Below are 27962 nucleotides of genomic sequence, written 5' to 3'. Positions count from 1 at the left end.
AAAACACCAGGAAAACAAATTAAACAACGATTTTCTCCATCATACATGTCACAAATATATTATGACTGGCAACAAATGTAGGATCACATACACAGGAATAAGTTACGATGGAATACGCCAAGGAAAAATGCAGTGAGACGTTCAGACACTTGTACTAGTGTATCCATGTCACCATATTAACCTGAGATTGCTATTAACAAGAATTGTATGGGGTCGGCTACTTTATGGCACAATTCAGGTGTTTAAAGTGTAATTTCCTTTGCATTTGGCTTCATGCCAAGCCAGATGAACCCCTTGATGAAGCATCTTCAGAGCTATAATTCCAGAGGTCCTTCAGCTCTCCTCGCACTAGACCCAATAGGATACAAAGTCCTGATACCAAAGTGAACAGGGGCAAAGCCTTACGATGAGCACATAAGAAGGTTATTTTGAATAGCAAACCATGATACCTCTGTCCAGAATGAAAATGCAGTCATCCAATTACCTAGAGTGCAAGGAACAAGGTAGAGGAGCGCAGGTTGACCATGCCCATCCATTAGATATAAGCCCAGGTACGTGAGGAGAAGACCTGGAATAGGAAAATCAGTGTCAAGGAGGAGACATAAATATCTTATCCACCCCAACCACTTGACTTTAATATTAAAAACAAATGACATAATTACAGTATTGTTTACAGGGTTATGGATTTCAGTGGCAATTTCTACAATTAGTTGCAGAAACAGAAAACACTCTATATGTCAGTGCTTAAATATCAAAGACTTCGGGTGCTTGGCATTGTTGCAAAGACCTGATTTGGACATAGGACTGAAATCTGAATCTGGACACTCGGCACTCACAGGAAATTTCTAGCGGCAAAATACTGGGGTGTGAATTTTGACTAGCACTATTAAATTGGTAAAGTAATGCTTTTACACCAAGGTATCAACTAACTTGGCTAACAAGTCACTTGGTGACATCCTAAAACACCTATGATTAAAACCTAATTTGTATTTGGAATAATAAAAAGATAGGGACAAAAAACAAAATGGGGAAAGGTTACCATGTTGTGTGGTGCTTTCATTGATCCAAATAACAATGTATAGAAAGCGTGCCAAATGTGCAACTGAATTAAGATCAAAAAATATTCTGCAAGAATGCTCACCAACTCCGTAGCCAATTGTTAACCAAAGAAAATATCCATTTGCTATACCCTTCTTGTTTGCTTTGTCGTATCTGAGACAACAGAAAAAATATGAAACATAAGAGAGCAGAATCATAAATTACCACAGAGAATGTCATAACAAAAAATATTAATACTCTAATACTTTCTTCTTTTTTTTGCCGTTACTCAGCATGACACAAGATCTACAAGGCCTCAAATGACAATCATACAATGCCTTGTTAAAAATGGTACACCTCTCTGGTCACATATTTTGATAAGGATCCCTGCCAAATTTTCTGTCTTGTAACAAATTGCTGTCCAGGAATCGAAGGAATAGAGATATTGGAAGAATTAAATAGAACTTGACACATTCTGTATAGAAGATGAAAAAAAGATTTCCTATAGATGTCTAATAAATCTATCCATATATTTTATGAGAGGATTGCATGCCTTTTCACTATTGTATATTTTGTGCTAATGCACAATTTTGCTTGTTTCCACTCATTGAGGATTGTATCTACAGAAGTAAGCTGATTTGAAGTTAGGACACTACCTGAAAGCAAATGATACAAGCAAGCCAGGAAAAAGAATGTCACCAAATCCAATCATGTCATAACCACCCCACTCGTCAGCAAATCGAGGAATTCTTAAAAGCATCGGAATAGTTTCCCCGCCACTGTTGTCACCTCGAGCAACCTAAAGAAAGAGAATATAAATTAATACAAAATTCCATCAGTAATAAATTCTACCAAATCCACCCATTTATGTCCCATCAGAGTTCTCCAAAAACTTCTACTGTGGAGGCAGATGTATTTGTCAATGTTTAATTTTTTTTTAAATAGAAGACCAAAGAGCAAATGGCACAGAACTGAAATAAAATTTGTAATATTTTTACAGAATCAGAAGTGCTTCTTTAATGACTGTCTTCATGTATCTAGGATGCTGTATTGACAAGTAGCATTTTTACAGAATCAGAAGGGATTCTTCAATGAATGTCTATGGGTATCAAAGATGCTGTATTGACTAGGGGGGTGCTGTATTGACTAGGGGGGTGCTGTATTCACTGGTCTTCATTTCTACTCTCTTAACTTGTCTATAATAATTCACATTAGATGCTGTACTGACAGGTACGTCCATGGACCTTTCACATGTTATGGACTGAAAAGGCACCAGTATGAGAAATTCAAAAACCTAGTAACCAAAAGAAACAGCTGAGCAGGAGAAAATATGACACGCAGGGCAACAGCAGTCTCTCTTACATTCCATAGCATTTAGGCACTGGCAACTCCAAGAAAAAGGAAGCGATGGTAGAAAAATGGATGCAGCGTAAGAATTTTAGACAACTGTGTGAAGAACTTGAAGAAAAGAAGGGAGAGGAATGGAGAATTTCTGCAACTGAGTTCTAAAACAGATGAACAGCAAAAACAGGAAAGGAAAGGAAAAGGAGGGCAAATGTAGGGGTGACAGAAAAGAAAATACAAAGGGTTGTGCTTTCCAAGGGCAGATACCTTAGTAGCAAACATTAGCTAATGAATTCACCAAACAAACTTACCTCATCACCAAGATGTTAATCCGCAAACACACACACAACAACACCTAGCTGCAGTAACTACTTTGAAAGAAACTACACATCAGCCTAATATACCAGTCATAAGAGGCACAGAGAGCACATTTGTTACTAGAGTGTTATCAGATCTCTGGTGACTGCATGAAATGGACATTGTTACAATTTGAAGGTGATCAGAATAGTCTCTGGTAAATCATCTAAATATCTGTTAATAATTTTTCACCAAGAAAAAAAAATCATCGGCAGTATACAGGATACATCAATCAACAGAAGAAACAAAAATCTGTAGATCATATTCTTATTTGCAATTCCTTTGCCCAAATCAAAATTTTAATTTCCAATTTCAATTCCAGCTTCTCAAGCATGCTGCTGTTGTTCTTGCCAGTACACTCTTGCTTTTTCAATCTCACAGCTTAAGCAAAATTTGATAGGCAGATTACAATTCCTGTAATTACTTTGATATTGATAGGCCTATCAAGAATGATAATACCAAGATTTTTCTTCTCCACAAAGTACAACTCAACTCAATTCAACTAAAACTCAAATCAACAGGACATTTTATCTCCATTTAGTCATGTTTAAGGTCACATACTTTCTAAGCTAATACAGCATCTAATCAATTTTCACCTTTTCAAGTGAAGTCATTTTACATCTACCTTTTTCCTTCTCTTGAGGACATTTAACTACAATCCAAGCACTCTTCCATGCTATGTTGTAACATGACCAAACCATCTCAAACAGTCCTTCCCCAACTCTTCCTTGACAAGATCAAGGCCACCTCCAATTTTAAAAAATGGACTCATTCTTATCTAGTCTTTTTTTTTATCACTTGATATTGTCATCTTAGCTTGACAAGATCAAGGCCACCTCCAATTTTAACAAATGGACTCATTCTTATCTAGTCTTTTCTTTTATCACTTGATATTTTCATCTTAGTGACACCAATTACAAAGACATGGTGCTTCTCCACTGCCTAACACTCACTGCTATTAAGCAGGGCAGGCATAGACACAGTCTCGTAGAACTCATCAGCCTAACAGACTTTAGGCTTCTAGTTCTGTTTCTCAATTCAACCAGACTTTGATTCTATGTGTATCATTTCATCCATATTTTCTTCCTTTCATGTATAACGCAAATAACAGTGGATTAAACGACCACCCTCACACATTGCACCTCTACTTCTAAAAATCTTACGACACTTTTTGTGCCACTAAACTTTGAATAAGAAATCCACAACTGCTGAACTTTTAAAATCTCCATCTTCTTATGTTGGCTCTACAAACAAACACTTGCCTGCATTGGTCTCAACGCTTTACATTTTCATATTTCCATCAAAAATATTTTTAAGCACTATAACCACAACTTATTAGTCTTTTTCAATGATGTAAAGTTTCCATGCTTAACCTAAAAGCAAGCAATGTAGTGCGAGTTTGAACAACAAAAAAAAAAAGTGTAGAATATGTAACATTAATGCTTACCGCAATCATAACACTCTGATGGAATATTATCGGTGACAGAAAGACCCAAAAGATGTCATAAACAAATGCGCAACAAAGAAGTACTGTAGCAACCTGAGTCACCATAGACGTATCAGATAGGAACAAAGATAACATCAGGAATGCATGACAAAATAAGAGCTTGCGTACCTTGATATTAGGTAATCGAGCCACCTGCAAGACAGTTATCATCAAGCAAATGCCCTGAAAACAAGAAAGTCATTATTTAGTGAAGAGCAGGAAGGTAGACATGATCCAGACAATGTACAAACAGCTTCAACAGGTCATGTATAGAATACATTGCACCAAACCACTAGATACTAAGCATTAAGTGTATATGGGTTCTTTTATTTTCCTTTCAGCACACTCTGGTAGTAAGATGCCTAACACAGCCCGAAGCCATGAAATACAGTGGCTTCAAGGTTTCTGGGCAAGATCCTGTCTGTTTACAATAATAAAAAAGCAAACAACAACAGATTCTAAATCAACTCTGGTGAAAATTAAGAGTAAGATCTAAACTCCACATCATTTTGTTTACATAATCAGGGAAGAAATATTTAAAACCATAACATAATAAGCATAGTCCTGAACAAAAACTTCTGCACATTCTTTATGCAACAAAAATGGACAGAAATGGTTTCTAGATATTTAATCGTGGATATAAATAATCCACAGTATAGACCAGGTACATCAACCAGATATGCAGCTGCAACTTGCACAACAAGACTTGATAGTCTTTCTAGGAGCTTAGTCAAACTTAACAACTGAAGTTATTTCCATATAATAACAACGGGTCAAAAACTAAAATTGTTTGCATGTATTAATAAATGAAACTTACAAGAATATCTTGTCCAGCCCATGAATATGATGCCTGTCGATTTATAGCCCACACAGTGGCAAATACCACACAGCAGATTAATACAAGAAGTGAGAAAAGAGAAGTTTCTCCAAAAAGAGGTAAATTTAGTTTCTTCCGCCCACAGTTTCTGCATATTCTGCTCAAAATATATAAAAAAAAATGAGTTATATGAATGTAAAGGATAACATAAAAGCCACTAGTTCACAAGATGAGCAGTGCAAGAAAATAATTGTCAGTATACCTTAAAATCACTGTTGTTATGCAATTATGCATCCCCTGAGGAAAAAGAAAATACTTGAATAAGCACGAAGCAGAATTTGCTGCCACTCGTTAAAGATGCTGTCAAAAATTAAATGTAAAAAAATGTGTAGAGATCATTTTTAATACCCCAAAAAAAAGATATTTTATTAATGAAAGAAGGAAAAGAATAATTAAAAGGTACACCATCCTCCCAGATAGCAAAAAGAAACACCTAGTTTAAAATAATAAAGCACTCCAATCCCATTGCATACCTGCTAAAGAAGTGCCTCATTATGTATCTGCTAAATATGAGTAGAATAAATGGCTTTAAGTGAGTTTGTAGGCACTTTATGATAAGATTAAGTAGGGAAAAGGACTTGGCACCATTTTTCCATTTGTTGTTCTTTTTCCTTTTCGGCCAAGTCAGAACCTTGTTTCATTTCGCTTGCTTGTACAGAAAGGCATGGAAACAGCTCCTTTACGACTGGCTTGCAGACTTGTTAAAGAGCCTAACTAGATATTCAAATGTAAGAGACTGTTTAAGAAGGCCAAAACTCACTCCTAAAGGCACGCCTGATGATGGTTATGAAGGATTATTAACATACCAGTTTGTGTTATTAAAATATGATGGTGGCCAAAACCTGTTTTCTTTACAAACTGCCCAATATGCTTACGTAAAGATGTCCCACCATATCTACTTTACCCAATCCAGACAGAAAAAGGCCAAAAACTTAAGAAAGGGGAGTTGACACAAGGTACAGAAAGAAACACTTCAATGGACAGAGCCCACATCACTAATGAGCCTATCAAGCAAAGCACAATACAAATGAAATTCTTGGCTTTAACAAAACTTGGTGAAGATCCTGCTGGGCTATTACAATGCTAAGTCGGTAAGCCTACAGAGTCCATTCTTCTTTCCAACCACTTTTTTAAATCTAATGTATAAATAATAGGTAACTTAGTTCTGGTAGACAAACCAGGGTTTCTAAAATGAAAAGGTACAAGTTATATGTGTCCATTCCAGTATAACATGCATTGCCCACATGTCAGCTAAGTGTCTAGAATCGCAAAAGAGAAGATATGTACATTTCAAAAAGAAGGTAACAATATAAATGTGCCAAGAAAATGGAAAAAGCAATTGTGTATCTTTAAACCATGGGTGGAGAAGTGGAAGTATGATGCAAGGAGTTAAACTGACCATGTACAGCTTCAGATACACCATATCATGTGTTTATGTCTATTATTCTTTTAAAAAATGTACCACTCCCAAACAATAAGGTAAAAATTACAGCTTCTTGAATTTTTCAGTTAGAGCCCATCAAATATAAGTACTTGTTCAACACTTTAATATTAGAATTCCCCAAACGATAAATTTGTACCTCAATACCACCAATGCAGAAGAGTACAATCAGCAGCCAGACAAACCAGCTTGACATGAAGAAGTAGAGTAGCAACAGAAATGCAGAAGCTGTTATCACAAAAACAATTGCACTCTTCACATTAATATCAATGACCTCTTTCTCAGTGTCATCTTTGAATGCTGAGGCGTTGGAAGTTTCCTAGCCAAAGTAAGGAGGGAATATTCAAATACTGCTCAGCTAAGCATAACTAAACAATAACAGGAGAATTTAAAAAAGAAAACACAAAGGAATATACATGAAAACATACACCTTACACACATGCATGTGTGTGTCCAGACATGTAAAGGAGATCAAGAACATAACAATAACAAAGGGCAAGTAAACTTTCATGAAGATTTTGAAACAGGGGGTGGAAATAACCATCTCTCATTATACTCGTAGGTGAATTGTTACAAGTATCTAAGGTGTTCAGGAAAGTTTTGAGAAGTATGTGTGATACCAGTGCTGTCAACATTTTTGCAATTTGTAGTTGAGCCTTTCAATTTCAATTTATCCTGGTCAAGCATCTAAACTATGTAAGAGTTTATAATCAAATTCGTTGTTCCATAACAACCCTCGGTATCTAATCCATCTGACATGTTAGTGGTTAAAGAATATGTGCAGAATATTGTACTTGGTTGGAAACTTTAAAATAATTCAAATACTGAAAAAGAAAAAAGAAAATTAAAGTTGAAAGACTCAAATAGAAAGTGCAAAAAATTAAATAACTAAAAAAGTCTTATAATTTCATTTCCCAAGCTCTTGACCGGCAATAATGCCAGGCTAAAACTGTTTGGGAAACCATTTGCAGCATAAGCCAGCTAACACTGTGCATAGGTCACAAAAAATGAGTATACTAAGAAAGGAGAACTTAGCTTACACCTGAAAAAGAATTTGGTTCGGCAAATAGGGAGATTGAGAAACTTGGTTCCACAGATAAATATGGCATACAGAGAGGCAGGCTGGAAGTGTTCTTCTTAGCATAAGTGGAACAGACTAGATGTGATTGGAAACTAAAATAGGATGTTACATAGAGTGATTCCCATTTCATCCAGTAAAGTTCAATTCAACAACAGAACAATAGGAACTTCTTTTTTTCTGGAAGCATCTCTTATGCTTTCCTTCTTTTTTGGATCCATTGAGTCGAAGTATACTCATTGGGTTGTTGCTGACAAATGATATTTTTTATGGAAGCATATCTGACAAGCATAAATGAAAAGATGAAAGACATCTTGAAAGTCCATTCATTCGACAAATCCTAGTTACTTGTTCAGATGAATTATCCATATGCATTTGAAAGTTAATTTCAATGGGTAAACACTATCTTACAGCTCATTATCAAAGTGTCTCAAAAGAATAAGAAAAACAAATTGATATGTATAAAGTAGTTTGATGTAAAAAAATATAAGAAATTCTAGAAATCAAGAATGATTGGCAAATACAACTTCCTAAATGTAATAGCAGATCCCCCGAAATGTGATTCACAATACTTAGATTCATCCTGGATGACAAAAGAATTTAACATGAATTGATCTGAACAAAAAAAAAAACCTCTGGGCGGGAATATATAGATTCCAAATGTCTATCAAAACCATTTATTCTCACCTGATAAGGCTTTCCAAGTCACACTAGTTACAGGTCGATTAACTGCTATAAGTTATTTTTGTAATGATGTCAATGGAGCTAAAAACTCAACATCACAAAGACAGGAAAAAAAAAAAGAGAGGAGAGAAACAAAAAAACAGGAAGAAAAATGCCAGCAACTTGAGGGCATACTTGAAGAAAATAAGAGTGCACATTAACCTTTGGTGACAATTCATTATACCGCTCATTGGTCTCCTCTGAAGCAGCTATCTCAGACCAAACTGAAGCACAGACAACTGTTCCGACAGCCATAATCCACAGAAATATCACTGACAAATCCACTGGAGGACGAACAGGTGCATAGAACAGAAGCTCGACTGAAATATGAAATCCACATAAACAATTAGTAGTAATACGCATTCTGTCTGTGTTGAGTGTGGGCCTGGTGATGGAGGAAGAGAGAAAGAGAGACTACAAGTTGTTATCCAGATTTGAAGGGTACAAAAAAGCTAAAACTTGTGTACTCTCATGCTTGATTCAATTTATTGATTATGCTTCTGTGCAATCATTGACATTATATATAGAAGAAATAAACATTATGCAAGGCCTAAACAAGACCTCCTTTATTCCATCTTTTTCTACCTGATTAGTGATCTTCACCCATCACTTCACTTTCCTATCTAACTCATACCTACATGCAGCACAGAGAATCGTGGCTTCTTCTGAACGTGTAATAGTGAAAGAAAAAGGCATATTTATCACAATCATGGCAAAGAACGACAAAACTGTAAAAAATCAATGCTCACCTTTCTGTCCATCCACAATAGATTTGTTCAGAGATTGACCTCCTGACTTTGGAATCAAAACAACAGGGATTGAAATATCTTGAGCAGAAGTGCCCTTTTCACAACCCATCTCAGCAAGCTCTACAAGAATAAATTCAAATACAGACAGAAAACAAAAATGACAATCACTTCAAAAGGAAGAGGATAAATTACCAACTCCCCAGCATTCCAACAACTTAATAAATTACAACCTTCTTCGTCATTTATCACCAACAGGGCTGCTGCACCTCCAGACTGTGCAACTTCAGCCTTCGTTGTGAAGTCGCAACCACCGCGCACTGCCATAGCAATAGAACCAGATAGCTACAGAACACAGAAAAAGAAAATCATACCATCCTTTACAATTTATTGACGAAGATAATTCGACGAAACTATGACAACACACAAACCCCTCATAATTTCATCATGCAAAACCTTGTGACACCAATTACATTTCCTTGGAAGTTGTGAGATAAGATAAGCTCAATCAAAAGCAAGATAAAGGACACATAAGCCAGAGAAAGAGTAGTAAGAACCTTGGAGGAAGAAGGCGAACAGCCATTTAATGGATTAGAGAAAACAGCCGTCAATCTGTAACTATTCTTCTCCTCTTTTGGCAGAAAAGCCCCAAATCTAGCAGTTATTCCAGCAAAAGTTTCGCCTTCAACACCATGAGCCCAGTTCTTAACCTTGACCTGCAACATTTCAAAATCTTGGGTAAGGAAAAATAAATTCAACACAGAGAATCGGAAAATGTGAAAGAAAATTGATAATAGGAACCAAATTGTAAGGATGATCGCAGCCGGGAAATTTGGGAGAATCGCCGTCGTGAGAAGCTTCCTCGGCGAATGAGAGACCAATCAGAAACAAGAAGCTAAATAGGAGGATTGCGTGAAGAGAGCAGCTTCTTCTTCTTCTTCTAGAAGGAAAAGCCATGGCTGTTGGATCGAAATGGAGAGAGATATTGAATCAAGAGAGATGGAGAGGGTAAGAGAGCATTTTCTTTCTTTCTTTTCTCTTTTTTTCCTCCCTTTCTTTCGATTGGCGAAGGAAAAAATAATGTAAGTAGAAAGTCAGGCAGTTCGCGTGCACACGACACGAGCAGGTAATTTTTTTAATAAAAAAAAAGTATTTTAATGTGATTTTAGAACTTCAAAATATTTAATTGGAAATTAAAAGTAAATTATAATAACACTGTTTAGATGCTATCATGGACATAGCTATTTATAATTAATTAAATTACAAGAGTTCGATCTCCAAAAAATTTATTTATTAAAAAAAATAGTTATAAATTTTAAACAAGACTAATTTTACTTTTTAAAAGGGTATAAAGATACCTAAGTAAAAACAAAAAAAAAATTACATAAGGTATTTAAAAAAAATCACCTGTATGGTATTATGGTGTTATAATTGAATCCAAAAAATCTAAATTCTACCCCTTAAGTTATTTATGTTATTTAAAAAAAAAGGAAAATAAAGAAGACAGGGTAAGAAAATTCCACGTAACCCAATTCAATGGCATCCTGCATACCCGCAATAGAATCACTAAGATAAAGTGGATGATCAAAATCATTTATAAGATGTTTTAATTCAATTTTTTAACCGTAACTAAATTAAATTGTAATATTTAATTTCAATTTAAATGATAAATAAATCAATTTAAAAATTATATTCATTTTATATCTAATGTTTCTAAAAAAACGAATATATAAAGGTGAAAGGCAAAATTAATAAATTGTAGGTAACCGATACATTATGAGCTTTAGATAATGTTATATCATTAATAAAACATAATACAATACTTGTTATCATCAACACAATTACAAAATATTATTTATTAGAATAATATTTTTAAAATATTTTATCATTCAATTATTGTTTTTTAGTTTTTTTCAATAATTTTTTCTAATATTAAGTTGCCTTGAAAGTCATGTTTTGTAAAAAAAATTTATTCAATCTTAAATTTAATAATTTTTTAAAATTTTAATTTTCAACATTAAATATGTTTAAAGTGGGACTTTATAGTTTTTTATTATTTATTTTCTATAAACTTATCTTAATTATGTGGTCTAAATTGCAGATTTAATATATTAATATAGGTTAACTCCAATCATATTTTTTACTTGCTCTTTTCAAATAAATTTTTTTCTTATGATTTCATCTTTAAATATTAGGTTAGTTGAAAATTAACTTTGTAATTTCTTTGATTTGTTTTTGTAATTTTCACCCTTTTTTTAATTTTACCACATAACAACACAATCTTCTTCTTTTTTTGTTTTTTTTTTCAATTTCTTTAATATAATGTTCTTTTGAGAAATATATTTTGTAATTTTTTATTTTATTTTCTTCCGGTCTCATAGAGTTAATGTTTTTTTTTCTTAATTTTAATCTTCGATATTAGATATGTTTGAAGTTGAACTTCATATTTTTTTTTATTTGCTTTATATGAATTTATCATGATCTCGTGATCTAAATCACGAGTTTAATAGGTTAATCCGGGTTGACTTGGGTTATTTTTTGTGCTATTTTTTATAATTGATTTTTTTTATTTCATCATTCAACAACAGGATGGTTGAAAATTAAGCTGTGTAATGTTTTTCAATTTGTTTTTTACAGAGTTATCTTGATTTCATGATTAGAGTCGTGTGTTTGATAGGTTAACACAAATTGACTCTGTTTTTCTATCTCTTTTTAATTGAGTTTAGTAATTTTTCTCGAATTACTTAACATGGAGTTATGACAATCTCGTGAATATAATTTAATTTTTTTCAATTTCAACTTTCAAAATTGGATCTTTTGGCAATAGAGCTTCGTGATCTTTTTTATTTTATTTTTATGAAGTTATCTCAAGCTTGTCAACCATTTGCGGGATTAACATGTTAGATCGAGTTGACTTAGGTTTTTCTTCTATTTTTTTTAATTAATTTTTTATTTCATCATTCAAATTTGATGGGAATTAGGCTTTTTTTTTCATACTATATGGCTATCATTATTTTATGATCCGAGTTACGAGTTTGACAAGTTAATTTAGTTAGCTTTTCTTATCTTTTTTTAATTTAATATTTGTTTTGATTTCATTGTGCAACATTAAAATGGCTATGATTTGGTCTTCATAATTTATTTTAATTTAATTTCTATAGGGTTATTATTGTTTTATGACTCGTGTTATAAAATTGATAAATTAATTTGAGTTGATCTAATATATTATCATTTTAATATTTCAGAAAAAAATAATTTTAATATACATTATATTTTGAGTTAATAATTAATTTTTTCATTATATATTTTTTATGTTAAAAAAAAATAATTCAACCCGTGACATAAAACACGTTATCAACTGCAACTAATAAGAAATAATAAAAAAATTAGTTAACATGCAATATTCAAGGAGAATTAATAAGTATACGAGATACATAAACAAGGTACATTAGGTATTTATTCCTTCACCAAGATATAACCTAAAAAATATAATTTTATAATGATTTGAAATAAATATAAAAACAAAATTAATTAAAAATACTAGAACAACTCAATTCTTTCACTATAAAATAAATAATTATCGATTTTTTTTTAAAAAAGCTATGGCAACTACAATTGCTAATCTCATCACTACAGATCTTGCATGTCCTCACCTGGAGTGTTTAAAAATATGATTGTGATTGTTTTTTAAAATGTATTTTTTTAGAAATACATCAAAATAATTTTTTTAAAAAATTATTTTTGACATCAGTGCATTAAAATTATCTAAAAATACTAAAAAAAATATTAATTTGAAGTAAATATAAAATAAAATTATATTATATTTTTTAAAAATGTTTTTGAAATACAAAAAAAATTAATCTGACACAACATATTCTTTTCCGTTAAAATAAAAAAAACATGATATTTTAATTTTCAACTACATTTTACCATATGTTTTAAGTACTTTTAAAATAAAAAAGTAACATTAACTTAAAACCTTATATTAATTGAATTTAGTTTTTGTAACTAACATTCTATATTTATCCAATTAATCGAATGAAATTAATTTTAGCTATTCAAGAATTAAAAGAAGCTATTTTACTTTAATAATTGGTTTAAAAATCTTTGGTTGTATCCAATTTATTGATTTAACCATCCTCCTAACTTTCTTATGAGTTTTATGTTGTTTTTTTTTAACAGGTAATGATAAAAGAAAAAAACAAGATAGAATATGTTTAAGATTTTGATAAAAGTTATTTTTGAAAGTTTTTTTTATTGATTTAACCATCCTCCTAACTCGCCGTACATGTTATGTATTATGAGTTTTATTTTGTTTTTTTTAAAAAAACAAGTAATGATAAAAAAAAGAAAGAAGATAGAACGTGTTTGAGATTATAATAAAAATTGTTTTTGAAAATATTTTTTATTAATTTAACCATCTAGCTCCTTATATATGTTATGTATTATGATTTTTTTTTAAACAAGTATTGATAAAAGAAAAAATAAAATAAAATACTGCGTGTTGAAATTATGATAAAAAATATTTTGAAAGTGTTTTTTTTTAAATATATCAATTTTTTTATTATTTAAAATTTATTTTTAATATCAGCAAATTTTTTTAAAAGAACTAAACAAATTAGATTTGAAGAAAAAATTTTATGACATGATTGAATAACGAAAACAAATATAAAATAAAAAGATGTTTAAAAATATGATAATAATTGCTTTTCAAAGTATTTTATTTAAAAATATATTAAAAAATATTTTTTATATCAAATCAATAAAAAAAACTAAAAAATTCATTTTAAATAAAAAAGATTTTAAATTTTTATATAACAAGGTTTAGGGTCCGTTTGTTTACGCGGCTGCGGTTGCGTTTTAATTAAAACGCAGCCTGCAGCCATTTGATAACAAAAAATATACAGTTTACTGTGTATGGCCCCACGCGTTTTTTGCGTTTGTCACGCAGAAAAGAAAAAGCAGCATTTTGCTGCTTTGTGTTTACTGTTCATGCTAATTGCACTGTACTGAACAGTGCAATTAGCATGAACAGTATATGCTAATTACACTGCTCCTATGAACAGTGCAGAAAGTTGCATTGTTCACTCAAAAAACAATGCAATTCACTGCACTGTTCACGTGAACATATTTTTTTAATATTTGTTAAAAAACTAGTTTAGATTAAATTGCATTCACTCGCACTATGGTATTAACAATATTTTTTTTGAAAAATTAGTGTAAAGTGAATTAAATTTACCCGCACTGTAATATCAATTTTATATCTGATAATATTTTATCTAATTTTATTACACGTATGAAAACTATAGTTCTTATCAGATGAATTTTATACATATTAAAATTATAAATTGTTTAATAGAATAATAAAAAATATTTTATATATAGTATTATTTATTTTATGATATAATAGGAGTAATTAATTCTATAATATTTAAATTTAAAACCATCAATATTAATATATATTTTTAAATTATTTTATAACCTTAATTTCAAAAGCATTCTTAACCAAATACATTAAATTAATTTTTTTCAACCTCAATTTTAACCATAGTTTTAAGCAAACATTTATTTTTCAAACCAACCTCAATTAAAAATATTTTTTATAAAACTTTTTTTAAACCACAACTACTCTCACAATACCAAACACACACTTAAAACAACATGTTAAACATCGTACTGTAGACTAAAGTTACTGAACAGCCCACAGATGGGCAAAATCCGCGCACCCGGATTCCTCGTAAAAAAAAGTTACTTTCAATTTTTTTTAATTAATTTAATTTAACATAATAATAAAGATAATGGAAAAGAAGAGCTGCTGCTATTTGTGTTCTCAAAAGTCAGCCACAGGACCGGCAATCGAAGGAGACGAGAGGAGAAGCCAACTCTCACTCGCTTCTTTCTCTGTCTGCGATCGTTGCAGGGGGGAGACGAGAGGCAATGGCCTCTGCCATGAAAATCGTATTCGGACTCCTAGCTTTTGTCAGCGCTGGAATGATCGTAGGTATTATTTTATCTATCTAATCTAATCTAATCTACAATCTCTACTATTTTTGAAAGGTTTGATAGATTTTTCTTTTTTCATCAATTATCTGTATAATAAATAGTCTGAGAAAGTTGGAGATCTTGGTTGGGGATTTGCAGGTGCTTTCTTTCAATTAGCATTTATACTAAAGCTGGAAGACTCGTATGGTAATTTTCTTATTTCCTTATATTTTGTTTTTTAAATGTCAATGGAGCATATCATCATCACGTTTGTGTTATAATTTCTTGATTGCTTTTCGAATGGTTGAGCACTACGAGTATCTAACCTTACTGGTAATTAACTCAGAAGAAACAGTATGTTTTAACCTAATTGATAATGTGGGAAGGAAGGAGTTGCTATTTAATTCTTACCAGGTTTTTTTATATTGTGTCAGTGAGTGTTGTCCTTTGACTTGAATTTGAGCTATTGAATACCATCAAGGATGGCCATTTCACGTGAACCTGATGGATACCGCCCTGAATTGCCCCAAATGGGTATTAATTTTATAGACCTGATCGGTTTCGGATAAAACCTGAAGGCTAAAAGTTGGGTTTCGAGTTGGGTATGGATGCTAGTATGCCTAACCCGAAACAAAATAAACAAATAACCTCATAGCTTGAAAAAAAATACATGTATACCATGCTAATTATGGACTAAATAGTTTTAAATTATAGCATTTGAGTGCAGGTCGGGTTCAGTTATGGGTATCCGATGGGTACTTGAATCCCGATTAGGTCGGGTTTGGTTGTCAAAAATCCTTACTTGTTCGGGTTCAAGTCGGATTTGGATAGGGGTGTTCACGGTCCGGTTCGGTCCAGTTTTAACCAAAAAATTCAACCAAACCGGAAAATAGCATTCCTGGTTAATATAACCCGAACCGAACCGAGAACCGGTTTTGTTCGGTTCGGATCGGTTTTCTAACATTAAAAATCAGAAAAACCGAAATGTTTTTGCTGCTACCATTTTTGCAAGGCGACCATGAAATAAACCAGAGAACAGGAGGCTGATTTGCCACTCACAATAAGCGTCTCAATCAACGATATTCTAATAAGAGCCGGTTTGACCTGCTTGTTTGCTAAAGCCCGTCATGTTAGGCTAGCGATCTTTTTTCAAGAGATGAGTGGTATGGTATAAGGCTCGACTCACTTATAGGAGAAGTGACCATAAAATAAACCAGAGTGATGAAACAAAGTAAGATTTAATGTTAACATATGAGAGAGAAGAGCACAAAGAAGAGGGAGGGAGGGACGGGTGGGGCGGCTTGAAACGGGGGAAAGGGGAAGGGCAGGGGAAGGGGGAAAGGGGAAAGCCAATTGAGAGCTGTTTGAATAAAGTATGAGAATTGGAGAGGTGAAAGAGTGGGATCCAGAGCTATGAAAGACAAGAAAGGAACCTTAACAAGATGTGAGAGTACATAAAGTGGGGGGAAATAGAAGTGGGGCGGCTGGAAAAAGAGAAGGGGTAAAGGGAAAGGGGGGGGGGGTTGGAAACGTAGGGTTAGGATATTTAGGTTTAGAATGTTTCTTTTTAAACCTCTTTTTTAGATTCAATTAAACCGGTTCGGTTTGGTCTGGTTCAATCGGTTTAAGCTTTTTTAAAACAGGACCAAACCGGACTGGGTGATTTTTCATGTTTTTTAATCGGTTTATTCGGTTTTTTCTATCTGTTCGGTTTTTTCGGTTATTTTTTTTCCGGTTTAATCGGTTGGTCAATTTTTTTGAACACCCCTAGATTTGGATAGTTATTTCAGGTTTGGGTGTGGACAGTACAAAACCGGCGGAGGGACGGGTGGGGCGGCTTGAAGAGAGAGAAGAGCACAAAGAAGAGGGAGGGAGGGAGGGACGGATGGGGCGGCTTGAAACGAAGGGCAGGGGAAGGGGGAAAGGGGAAAGCCAATTGAGAGCTGTTTGAATAAAGTATGAGAATTGGAGAGGTGAAAGAGTGGGATCCAGAGCTATGAAAGACAAGAAAGGAACCTTAACAAGATGTGAGAGTACATGAAGTGGGGGGAAATAGAAGTGGGGCGGCTGGAAAAAGAGAAGGGGTAAAGGGAAGGGGGGGGGCTGGAAACGTAGGGTTAGGATATTTAGGTTTAGAATGTTTCTTTTTAAACCTCTTTTTTAGATTCAATTAAACCGGTTCGGTTCGGTTTGGTCTGGTTCAATCGGTTTAAGCTTTTTTAAACCGGAACCGAACCGGATTGGGTGATTTTTCATGTTTTTTAATTGGTTTATTCGGTTTTTTCTATCGGTTCGGTTTTTTCGGTTATTTTTTTCCGGTTTAATCGGTTGGTCAGTTTTTTTGAACACCCCTAGATTTGGATAGTTATTTCAGGTTTGGGTGTGGACAGTACAAAACCTAATTCATGGGTATCCATTGCCATCCCTAACTACCATTGAAATCTGGGAGTGTTGCTGGAATTCTTTATGGTTATGCAGGATAAGAACACGACAAAGCACCATACTGTTGATGCTGGAGCTCTTTGAAAGCAGTTCAGGGGGCTTTTGATTTAGGTTTTAGACTCAATCTAAGGTTTCTTCATGAGCGCCTAATCTATGTGTTCTATACATTATTTCCGTCATGTTTTATAATTTTGATTTTTGCATCGAAAAAATTAAACAGTGACAGTGGTATTACAAATTAGTGGTTGTGGGGAAATATCATGGCAGGTCTTAAAGTTGGGTTTCTTGTTCCCTTTATACATGACTATTGTCTAAGAACTAGTCTAATATTGTGGTGTATTTTCTTTTGAACCACTGTATATAGGCACCAAGTTTCCATCATTTAAAAGAGTGCGAAAACTTCAAAGTGATGCCTATCTTCAGTTGCCGAGAGGTTGGTATGGTTCCTATATACATGTTCACTATCATCTAGAATATAGATAGTTACGCTGCACTGGTAGTTTGCATTACTAGGTCAAAATGTAGAGGCTGTATAGGTCTTCATGGTTATAAACCTCGTGTTCTTAATCCAATTTTGTTTGATAAACATCTAAATCATGTGGTTTTATTTTTATTTTCAGGGATTTCTCATTGGGATAATGACACAGAAGCGGCAGTTTTACGAATTGGATATGTATGTTTGCTATCTGGTCTCCATGATTGCCTTAAACTTTTTTTAAAAAAGGTCAATGTACTTTATACATCTCTTAGTGAGATGGAGAAAAAGAAAGAAAATATAAACATGAAAAAGTAAAAGAAAAAAAAAACTACGAAGTATAGTTGTAATGAATTGGAAACATGCTAGCTAGCGTCTTGTAGGGTGGCATCCAATAAACTTGAATGCACTTGGTAGCATGGCAAAATCATGATGATGACCTCTTAGATGGCCCACATATATTTTACATGGAAAAGTTTTCATGCATTCACTTTTATACAATTTATATTGCTATAGCAATAAGAGGTTTTTATTACAGATTACCACAGGGTCAAATCTTAAGCTTCACCATTGAGTGTCATATAACATTGCATGGTGCACTTTGTTACTCATAAGGATGGCTGACATATATTGGATTGTGCTTTGTACTGTTTCAACTTTAATGAGATTGCTTGGGACTTCATTTTTGCTGATGTGTTACGAAAGGTTGGAGAGAGACAGGGTATACTTTTGTGACAAACTGCTATTTTAATGGTCTATTACTCTCTTTTGCTGTCTTACATGCCACAAGCACTTTCTATTCCAATTAAGGAAAGCTACTATAATTGTGTTTTATTTCTATTTTCATATCAGTTTAACTTGTCAGTGCTTCTGTTTGAAATGCATCTACTGTCAGCATATATATGACAGTTTTCCTTTTGATAAGTAACATAGTGATTGATTTCTTTTTCTATGAATATGAAACTTATTTTTTGTTTTAGGTTTTTTTTTCTTTTGAAATTTACATGTCGAGTGGTCAAGTTTTAATTTTCTCTGTTTCTATTGATGTAGGTCAAACCTGAAATTATCAGCTGGTCACCGCGAATTATTGTACTCCATGATTTTTTGAGCTCAGAGGTACACCTATATCCTAATTCATGTTTGTATTGAACTTTTCTTGATTATTATGATGCTGTTTGATATTCTGAATTGAACTCATTCAACAAGGAGTTGAGTTTATGGGGTTAAGTTCCAATAAAATTGAAGTTACTATTAGTCTGACTAATGTGTAAAATGGATATCACATTATCAAATATTTAGAGATAATAGATCATGAATTATCTGTTTATGTTAGTAGCATGAGGCTTAGTATTTAAAAAAAAAGAGACATGAAAAGATAGGTTTCCAATGAATGTTCAGGCAGTGGGCTAAATTGTGCACTGGCTGTTGGCCATTGGCTTTCCATGTATTTTCTCCTACTATAAACTATTTTTATCGATTTTTTTCAATTGGTGTCATGTAGCGGTTGCATTTTTGTGATTGCGTAAAAGAACATGCTTGCCTTTCCTTTTGGTGATGGGAGGTGGCGTGTTGTAGGGGATTTCAAGTGATTGCCTTCAAGTAGGATCTCGTTTATTATACAATAATAACCCTTGAGGAGGATTTGGAATGCTTTGCATAGTGGTTCAGGAACATAATTATGACATGAAAGGGGAGTATAACCTTGTAGTTTATATTAAGTATGAGGAGGCAGAGTGAATTTTTTTGCATAGTTGTTAATTGTCATGGCAATAGATACTCAATAAAACTTTCCATTCAGGTAATTTGGCAGTTGTTTTTTCTTTGTTATTTTTTATCATATACTGGCAGTTCTTTACCCAGCTATCAATGAGCCCAAACCTTTTTTTTCTTTTTACCTTTTTGAATAAGAGTCCTCAGTAATTTGTGTTGTAATTGTCACTATTTTCTTCTTTGCTTTCTGAAGATAACCTTTGCTTTTCCATGAGAAAACTAGTAGAGCTATAATTGTGCAATCACAACATTTTTATCTGTTCCCACAACTGTCTATTATTTACGGCTACAAATTTTCTTTTTTTTTCTTTATGTAAAAAGGGGTGGAAGGGGTTTCAAATAGTCTAAAAATTGCACAACGCATTTGCTCTTGATAATAGTACTGCCATTGCAGGAATGTGACTATCTTAGAGCCCTAGCTAAACCTCGGCTTCGAATTTCTACTGTGGTGGATGTAAAAACAGGGAAGGTATACCTCTCTTTTTTAACTGACCATGTAATGGTTTATCATTTCTGCTCGTTGCTTATATTTTCTATAGACTTTGACACGCCAGATTTCTTCACCTAAAATAAAAGCTTCTTCTTTTTGCCAGTTTTGATGTTATCAATTCATTTCCATTATGAAGTTATAGAAAAGCGCTCTTTTTAGTATCTATAGAAGCAAATGTTTTTCTTTGCAACTTATCCACTGTATGTTTCTTTTGATTTTTTTTTTGTGAATTGCTGCATGAATTTCTGCTTTCTTCAGTTGCAAGCTCTTCAACTTTGTTGTTTTGCGCACTAATTTAGTAAGCCTGCAGAAAATGAGTTTTCCATTTAAACTCCTCATGAGGTTTACAGAAAAAGTAAGGTTTCTTACAAAACTGGGTCGCCTATGATGAAAAAATTGTACAATTTGGATGGACTTCAATTTATAAATGGATATGGATGGGAAACTCAATTGAGAATTTCTATCTTTGGGACCCAATCTGTTGTCTGGGGACTTAATTGAGAAACCCTATGTAGACTTATTGAGGTTTACCCAATTTTCTAAATTTGATATTACTGTGAGGCTTTAATTTTAAGTTCAGTATCCCATTGAACCACCCTTTTTTCTTTACAAATTTGTTTGACTTGTTTATTTCAACTGATTTAGCTTCAAATGACAATTTCAACATGTTGCCTCTCTATTTTCAGGGAATAGAAAGCAAGGTAAGGACTAGTTCTGGAATGTTTCTGAGCTCTGAAGAGAAAACGTATCAAGTGGTACAGGTTAGTTTTTTGTCGAACTTGCTTCTCATCTTCTTCATTCTTCTCTGAGATGCTCTAGAAGCTTCAACATACTTTCTAATTCCTTCACCATTGCTTGCATGCCATACTTGTGATTTTGTGGCTGGTTGTGCATGGATGCATGCATGGATCAGCTTGTACCTTCTCTGAAAATAAGAAGCCACTTCATGTTTTTTTGCATAACTTTATTTTTAATAACATTGGATTGATTTCTTATTCAATAATAAAAGTGAAAACAGAGCATATTGCTAGTTATATAGCTGGAATACTTACCAGTGCTTGTTAACTTGGCATGCATAATCCAACATTTATTTTGTCTCGAGTCACCAGGCAATTGAAAAAAGGATTTCAGTCTATTCTCAAGTGCCCATTGAAAATGGGGAGCTCATCCAAGTTTTAAGGTGCAGATCTAACTTATTTACTAGCAAGACTTGGTCACAAAATTGTTAGACTGAGGTTTCTTAGTATCAAGGCTAACATCTGCTGCAGCACAGGTATGAAAAGAATCAGTATTACAAGCCCCATCATGACTACTTTTCTGATACTGTAAGCCATCCAATCTTTTCTTGTATACTGTCAATATTACATGTACTGTTACTGCTTCAGTTTTCCTTAATTAAGTTGTCTCATAGTGTGAAAATCACTCTCTCTCAACATTATTGATAGTTTAACTTGAAGCGTGGTGGTCAGCGAATAGCAACAATGCTGATGTACTTAAGTGACAATGTTGAGGGGGGAGAAACATATTTCCCAATGGTAACTACTGTTAAGTCTGATGCTTTATTTTCATTTTATCATCTCAGATTTATGGTACTCCTGTTTCGGTTTAAAAAAATAAACTTACTGTATATGGGCATATGAAGAACTTGCTAATGTCAAAGGATTGATTCCATTCAATCTGTTTGTTCTTAAGGATTCAATTAGTAACAAAGTTGTGTCCTAGCAATCTTTTGATTGTATGATTATATCAAGTCTTCTTTCAATGTATTTTAGCATGCAATTTTTTACTGGTGCAAACCCCTCTCCTCCTTCAGTAGCTTTCTCAATGATTTTCATCCAGAACCCTTTATCTATGTCCCTCATCCAGAATTCCTTTCAGTAGCTTTCTACACTGTTCTCATTCAGATCCCTTATCTTTGCCATCCTCATCTCATCCCAATTACAGAAACCCCTGAGGAGACTTTGTTAGAAATGATTGAATATGGAACATTTTGAGGCCTTGCTTACAATTGAGAAGTAGAGAAGTCTTTAGATTTCAGAATTTTTGGTTTAATACCAGGAAATCCTTGTAGATAATTGGTTGCCTAGCAGTCAGCAGATGCCTAGATACCCCAGGCAATATTTTTGGACCATGGAATTTAAAACTTCTGGCATTACATGCTTACATCATATGGACAATCCACCTCTGTATTACTTGCAATCTATATCTTTGCACGTTAGCACATGTTTTTAATTTTGCAAGTTTGTCATTATTGCAAGCAAGGGATGAATTGATCAATTGAATGCAGTTTAATAACACACTAATCCATTTAACAATTGCAATAAACACTGTTTTTGAGGTAATTTGATAGAAAGAACATGGAGCTTGATGATCTATTAGATTTCCTTCAGCTGCTCTACTTAGGAAGCATACAAGGAATGTCTTTAAATGATTTTTGCAAGATCTGGATGCCCTTGATTGATTTTCTTTTGATGATAAGTTTTTCTATGATAGGGGATATCTAAGTAGGATGAAACTTGGTGGTACATGGCTTATTTGCTCTAAGAGTCATTGAGTTTGTGTGGAATAAACAACGGTATTTTTCTTTTTAGTATAAAGATCCTGGTAGTATTTAACTCATTGGGATTCATCGTCTTTAGAATGCACAAAGTGCAGTGCCTCAGTTCCTATTGGCTATGGCTAGGATGCTTGTGAGCAAACATAGTATACTTGGGAGTCTCTCAATCTCTCTCCAGAATAAACGCTAAAACTATGGAGATTTTTGGACCATTCCATGTGCATCCATTGTGTTTAGACCGCCATTAGGTGGCCTGCAAATTGAAGAACTTGTCAAGATATGCTACTGTATTCAACAGTTTACTTTTTGCTATATCATCCTAACAGGCACTGCTGTTTATACTGTGAAAACTAACAAAATTGCTGTTCATATTGTGATCGGTTGATTACCTGTGCTTCTAACTGCAAATCACATGTTAAAAATTATATCTTGACATGACAGTTACTATTTTTTAATTGCTTTATTGTTATAAATGCCATTTTCTACCCGTTCTTTATCTGTAATGATCATGAGTTAAAACTTAGCATTGCATGGGTGGTTGCACCTATGAGTGATTGCAGGCTGGTTCAGGTAAATGCAGTTGTGGCGGAAAAGTTGTGGATGGGTTAAGTGTAAAACCTATCAAAGGAAATGCAGTTCTTTTCTGGAGCATGGTCTGTTTCTGAACCCTACTTGTTAAAATTCCGTACTTGCAGAATTTTATACGAAACCTCTCCATTGAGTTTGTGTGTGGAAAATAAGGTTTTCAGGAGTAATAAATTGATGATGTTTGGAAGTGTAAAAAGTAAAAACTGTCTTGAGTGGGGCATGTTCTTGCTTCGTTTGTCAAATTTTTTTTGTTCATTAAGAGGATTTAGATCTTCTGAATGGTTTGAAATTCTACTTAGGTTATATTCCCCCCCTAAAAAATACACACTCAATAATTTATAATCATCTCTCACCAATTGCTATTAATAATTTAATTATTTTCTCTCTTAAACACTTCAATGTATGAATAAGCATCCTTAAAAACCAACTTTTACATCCATAAAAATTTCTCTTGTAATAATTCACCCCATTTTCTTAACCCAATAGCGCATGCGACCTAGAGATGTGCTAGTAGTGATTGGAAGTCCTGCTTAGCATTCTCTTGTTGCGTGTCTCCTATTGCTCCTATCAAAATTTAGCCTCTCCCTGCTATGAAGGGTCTCATTGAAGACATACAGGCTGGACCGAAATCCCAGAAATGCTTAAATGATCCATTCTGAAAGCCTAAACATCCTTTCTGCCCTGCAATTCCTGGAACATATTTAGTTAATCTCTCTCTTTAAGAGGGAGACAGGTATTGGTTTTGGGAGGGTTTATTGGCTGTGCGTATCTTTGAGCAATTCATTAAATAAACATGATTGCTATAAAGGTGGATATCCCATGGAGATTTCTCTTTCATTTAGGCTCTCAAATTCTAGGACAAAAGTTGAATTTTACTTTAGATAGAAATAATTAGATTATTGGCCTTAAATGCCGCAGTGGAAGCTTAGCTGATGTTTTGGTAGATACAGAGCCTGTCTGATGCTAGTTTGTTGTTGTCACTTCATTCAGGGACTAGATGGCCAGTCGGATCCTAGCAGCATACATGGAGGATGTGAGGTTCTGTCGGGGGTGAAGTGGTCAGCTACAAAATGGATGAGGCAAAGAGCTACTTTCTGATTTTATAGTTAACCCTAGCTTAGGTATATTAAAGCAATGCCTCTTTTACATGGGTCGCGTTATATAGATCTGGATACGAAGGATTAGAGAATATGAATTAACCTTAAATTAGATGAAACTGGAAAGTTACTCTAGTTTCTAATCCCCTATCAAGGGCTATTGTGATTTGGACAAAGTTTGATCTCTGGTTTGAGTGGAAAATATTACACCAAAAAATACTGATGTATTTACATATGATCAGCTCTAAATCCTCCACCTTAGACTCTACTTCAACGGCTCCATGTTAAATAGGAGCGCAAATTAATCAAATACTGGAAATTTTACCTTCTATACTAAACATTGTATGAACAGTGATTATTATTATTATTATTTTTAAATTTAGTCTCCCTTTTTTTCCATTTCTTCTTTTTTTTTTCTTGTAATTTTGTTTTTTTTTCTCTTCTCAATTTCATTCTCAAACTTTTTTAATATTAGCCCGGGTTCTTGGATTGGTTGATATCATGTGGGGGGTAATTTTTTTACTATTTAATTTTAAACCTGATGTTGATAAGAAAGTCGAAAGTTTTTTTAGGTTAATTTTATCTATAGATTTATTTTATTGGTTAGTTGAGTTGTTTTTGAATAGATTAAATCATTGGATTTTATAGAGTTTATTTTATACTGTTTAATTTGAGCTAGGCAAGAAATAATTTGGTGTGTGCGCAAAAGCAGAAGAGTTAGGCCTCCAAAACTTCAAAACACAGCAACAGGTTAATGGAAGGGTGAACCATCTGTTATTGTAAAACAACAGTTTAACAGTCGAAACCCTACCAGAGCTCTTAAATAATAATCCATTATTTATCAATTCAATTGTTTGGCAGTAAAGGAAGGTCAAGGAGTTGCACCAGAAACGGATAAAGGGGCAGGATGTTGAGCAGCAAAATTCAAACAGTACAATTCTCACCTCTGCAGAAAGAATAAGTTTTCAGACCCGCAGGCTCTTCCATGCGCCCAGCTGAGAAAACATCCAATAATACAACGGTGTTTTATATACTATATATTATTTTTATCATGCTCTACTACATGTAAAACAGTTTAAATAAGTTTATTTCCATTTGTGTACATGTAGACCTATTTATCTGCAAACATTTTAGATCATATTAACAACAATTTCTTCAAAAAACGATGCAGCCTAACAAGCTTGAAGTCTAAGTTCCCCGAGATCAAGGAAAAATCGTGTCTTCAATTCAGCAAGACTTTCCCATGTGGGCACAGCAGGGGAGAGATTTTGCCAATAAACAAGAACCTCCTTTTCTCCCCCTATCTTACGAGTTCCCAGAATGGCTCGAGGGATAGAGCGCGGTGCGGATGTAGCTGGCGATTCAGGCAGAGGAGGTGAGATTTCCTCTTGATTTCCAATTCTCTTTCTTAGGAGAGAAACATGGAAAACCAGATGTAATTTGGATTCTGGGGGTAACTCAAATTTATATGCAACTGTGCCAATCTTTGGAAAGGATTTTCCATGGCAAAAACAATTTGGGAGTGAGCTTGAGATTTTTCTGGTGTCCATGGAAAGCTGGCGATATGGGCGTTGTTTTAGGTAGACAAATTCACCCACTTAGAAATCCCTCTATGTGTGCTTCTCATCATAATATTTCTTCATCCTCTCCTGCACAATCTTCAAGTTAGCTCTGACATCCTTAATCACCACATTCCTTCCAAGTAAAAACTTATCAACAGAATCCACAGGCAGTGCCATGAACACAGGCAAGCAAAGTGGAATGCTTACGTCCATAGATAATTTCAAAAGGTGTCTTCTTAGTGGAAGAACAGTTGTTGGTATTGGTTTTTTAATATTGTATCGGAGCTTCAATGATAAAAAATTTATGTTCAAATTTTATTATTTTTATTTTTTTATTAAAAATTCAAAACAAAATAATATGAGTCCATGTAAACTTCAAATTTAAAGAGTTTTTATTTTAGAAGGTATGTTAAAAAATAATATAAATTATATTTTAAAATTTCATTTAACAATTTAAACTTTAAGTTGAATTGATTCTAAAAAAAAAAAATGATAATTTATTTGTCTGTTTGGTCCTATACCATACACAAATCCTATCTTGTTGCTTTTAGTGGTTTGAAACTAAACATACAGGTAACATTGATCACTATTTCACAACACGGAGAAAAACAGGGAGGATAAAAGATACATGTTTTTTTTATATTTTTTATTTTAAAATTATAAAAAATTATTCTAAAAATAAATTTATTTTATATTTTTATCATTGTCTCTTTAATTCAATCAAACATCCTTTTATTTTATTTATATTAATATATATTTTTTGAGACAATAAAAAAATACAACCATATACATCATTATATAACATGTTCAAAGAGGGCTACGACAGAACCTAATCAGATTTGAACCCATGAGTTATGGTTTTAAAATCTGATATAGCTAAAAAATTCTAGAAAAAAACACATAAAAAGAGAAAAAAGAAGAAGAAGAATAAGAAAAGAAATGAAAGGCATTAATTTTTTATTATTTTTAACGTGGGTGTCTAGGCAGTTTGTACGTACTTCAACTAATCTCATGGGTCCTGAAGTTAACGACTATATAAGCCTTAAGTGGTCTTAAAATTTATAAAACTTGAACCAGTAATCTCTAGAGAGTAAATTTAGGATCTAACCAGTTAAGTTAGATCCTCAAGGTTGTATCATTTTACAGTAGGCATTCAAGATAATATTTGACCAAGTGTGCTTGTCTTACTGAATTGAATAAAACTGGAGTTAATATTATATATTTAATATAGTAAAAAAGAACTTAAACTTGTGTTATTATATAATAAGAAACAATGAAAACTACAACATTTTGATTAAAAAAAAAAGGCAGTTCGAAACTAAAACCCAGCCTGCACTCAACTCTTGGGAGTCCAAAGTGCAGATCCTCACAATATTTGACCTTTTTGAAGTCCTCAGACTCACAGCAAAGAGGGTAGATGAGTCAAATCCCATTATCATTGTGGAATCACCACCACAGCTTCTAGAAGTTGACTTCTAGAACCTTCCAAAATATCAAACGTGGGCTCCTTTTTACGATGAAGTATCATATATATATATATATATATATATATATATATATATATATATATATATATATATATATAAACTTAAAGTGATGATAAGAAATTGACTTCTCAGCTCCTTCTTCGGCTGAAATTTTCAGTTTGATTTTGATGGGAAAGAGGCTAAGAATGGCTAATGCGGTATCTTAAGGGCATTGAGCAGCATATTGTTATTTTTTAAAATATCATTATTTTTAGAAATATATTAAAATAATATTTTTTATTTTAAAAAATTATTTTTAATTTTAGCCCATCAAAACAACTTAAAAACATAAAATAATATAATTTTAAATAAAAATAAATTTTTAAAAAATACGGTTCGAATTTCCCAACTCATAAATTTTTATATCTATGTTAACTCAGTCG

The 27962-nt window shown here is 33.2% G+C and overlaps 2 protein-coding genes across 7 annotated transcripts; one reads left to right on the top strand and one right to left on the bottom strand.

The window, feature by feature from the left end:
* Positions 1 to 19: 19 nt before the first annotated feature.
* LOC133691880 (signal peptide peptidase-like 3) lies at positions 20 to 10171 on the bottom strand. 2 transcript variants are annotated; one of them, XM_062112498.1, is made up of 14 exons: positions 9892 to 10171; positions 9648 to 9806; positions 9324 to 9435; positions 9094 to 9213; positions 8480 to 8664; positions 6683 to 6862; positions 5305 to 5339; positions 5043 to 5199; positions 4355 to 4408; positions 4187 to 4279; positions 1695 to 1837; positions 1142 to 1212; positions 485 to 568; positions 20 to 372 (listed from the first exon to the last, which is right to left on the bottom strand). In XM_062112498.1, the coding sequence occupies exons 1-14, from the start codon at positions 10045 to 10047 to the stop codon at positions 272 to 274; spliced, it is 1650 nt and encodes a 549-aa protein (XP_061968482.1). In that variant the 5' UTR covers positions 10048 to 10171; the 3' UTR covers positions 20 to 271. The 2 variants fall into 2 exon arrangements, with proteins under 2 accessions (XP_061968482.1, XP_061968483.1); XM_062112499.1 differs by having other exon boundaries at positions 8507 to 8664; positions 9892 to 10170.
* Positions 10172 to 14893: 4722 nt separating this feature from the next.
* LOC133692066 (prolyl 4-hydroxylase 1) lies at positions 14894 to 26141 on the top strand. Of its 5 annotated transcripts, XR_009841786.1 has the most exons (14): positions 14894 to 15091; positions 15232 to 15279; positions 17879 to 17947; positions 18135 to 18187; positions 19040 to 19105; positions 20154 to 20228; positions 20936 to 21010; positions 21359 to 21429; positions 21523 to 21574; positions 21695 to 21784; positions 23367 to 23459; positions 24385 to 24515; positions 25353 to 25512; positions 25663 to 26141. XR_009841786.1 is itself a non-coding variant. In XM_062112744.1 (13 exons), the coding sequence occupies exons 1-12, from the start codon at positions 15028 to 15030 to the stop codon at positions 24490 to 24492; spliced, it is 864 nt and encodes a 287-aa protein (XP_061968728.1). In that variant the 5' UTR covers positions 14894 to 15027; the 3' UTR covers positions 24493 to 24515; positions 25358 to 26141. The 5 variants fall into 5 exon arrangements, 4 of the variants coding, with proteins under 4 accessions (XP_061968728.1, XP_061968727.1, XP_061968726.1 ...); XM_062112744.1 differs by having other exon boundaries at positions 25358 to 26141; XM_062112743.1 differs by having other exon boundaries at positions 25353 to 26141.
* The last annotated feature ends 1821 nt before the right edge of the window (positions 26142 to 27962 follow it).

Source organism: Populus nigra, chromosome 4 (assembly GCF_951802175.1).
Source record: "Populus nigra chromosome 4, ddPopNigr1.1, whole genome shotgun sequence".
NCBI lineage: Eukaryota > Viridiplantae > Streptophyta > Magnoliopsida > Malpighiales > Salicaceae > Populus > Populus nigra.
The sequence above is the reverse complement of the archived record's forward strand: the minus strand, read 5'-3'. Positions and strand labels throughout refer to the sequence as shown.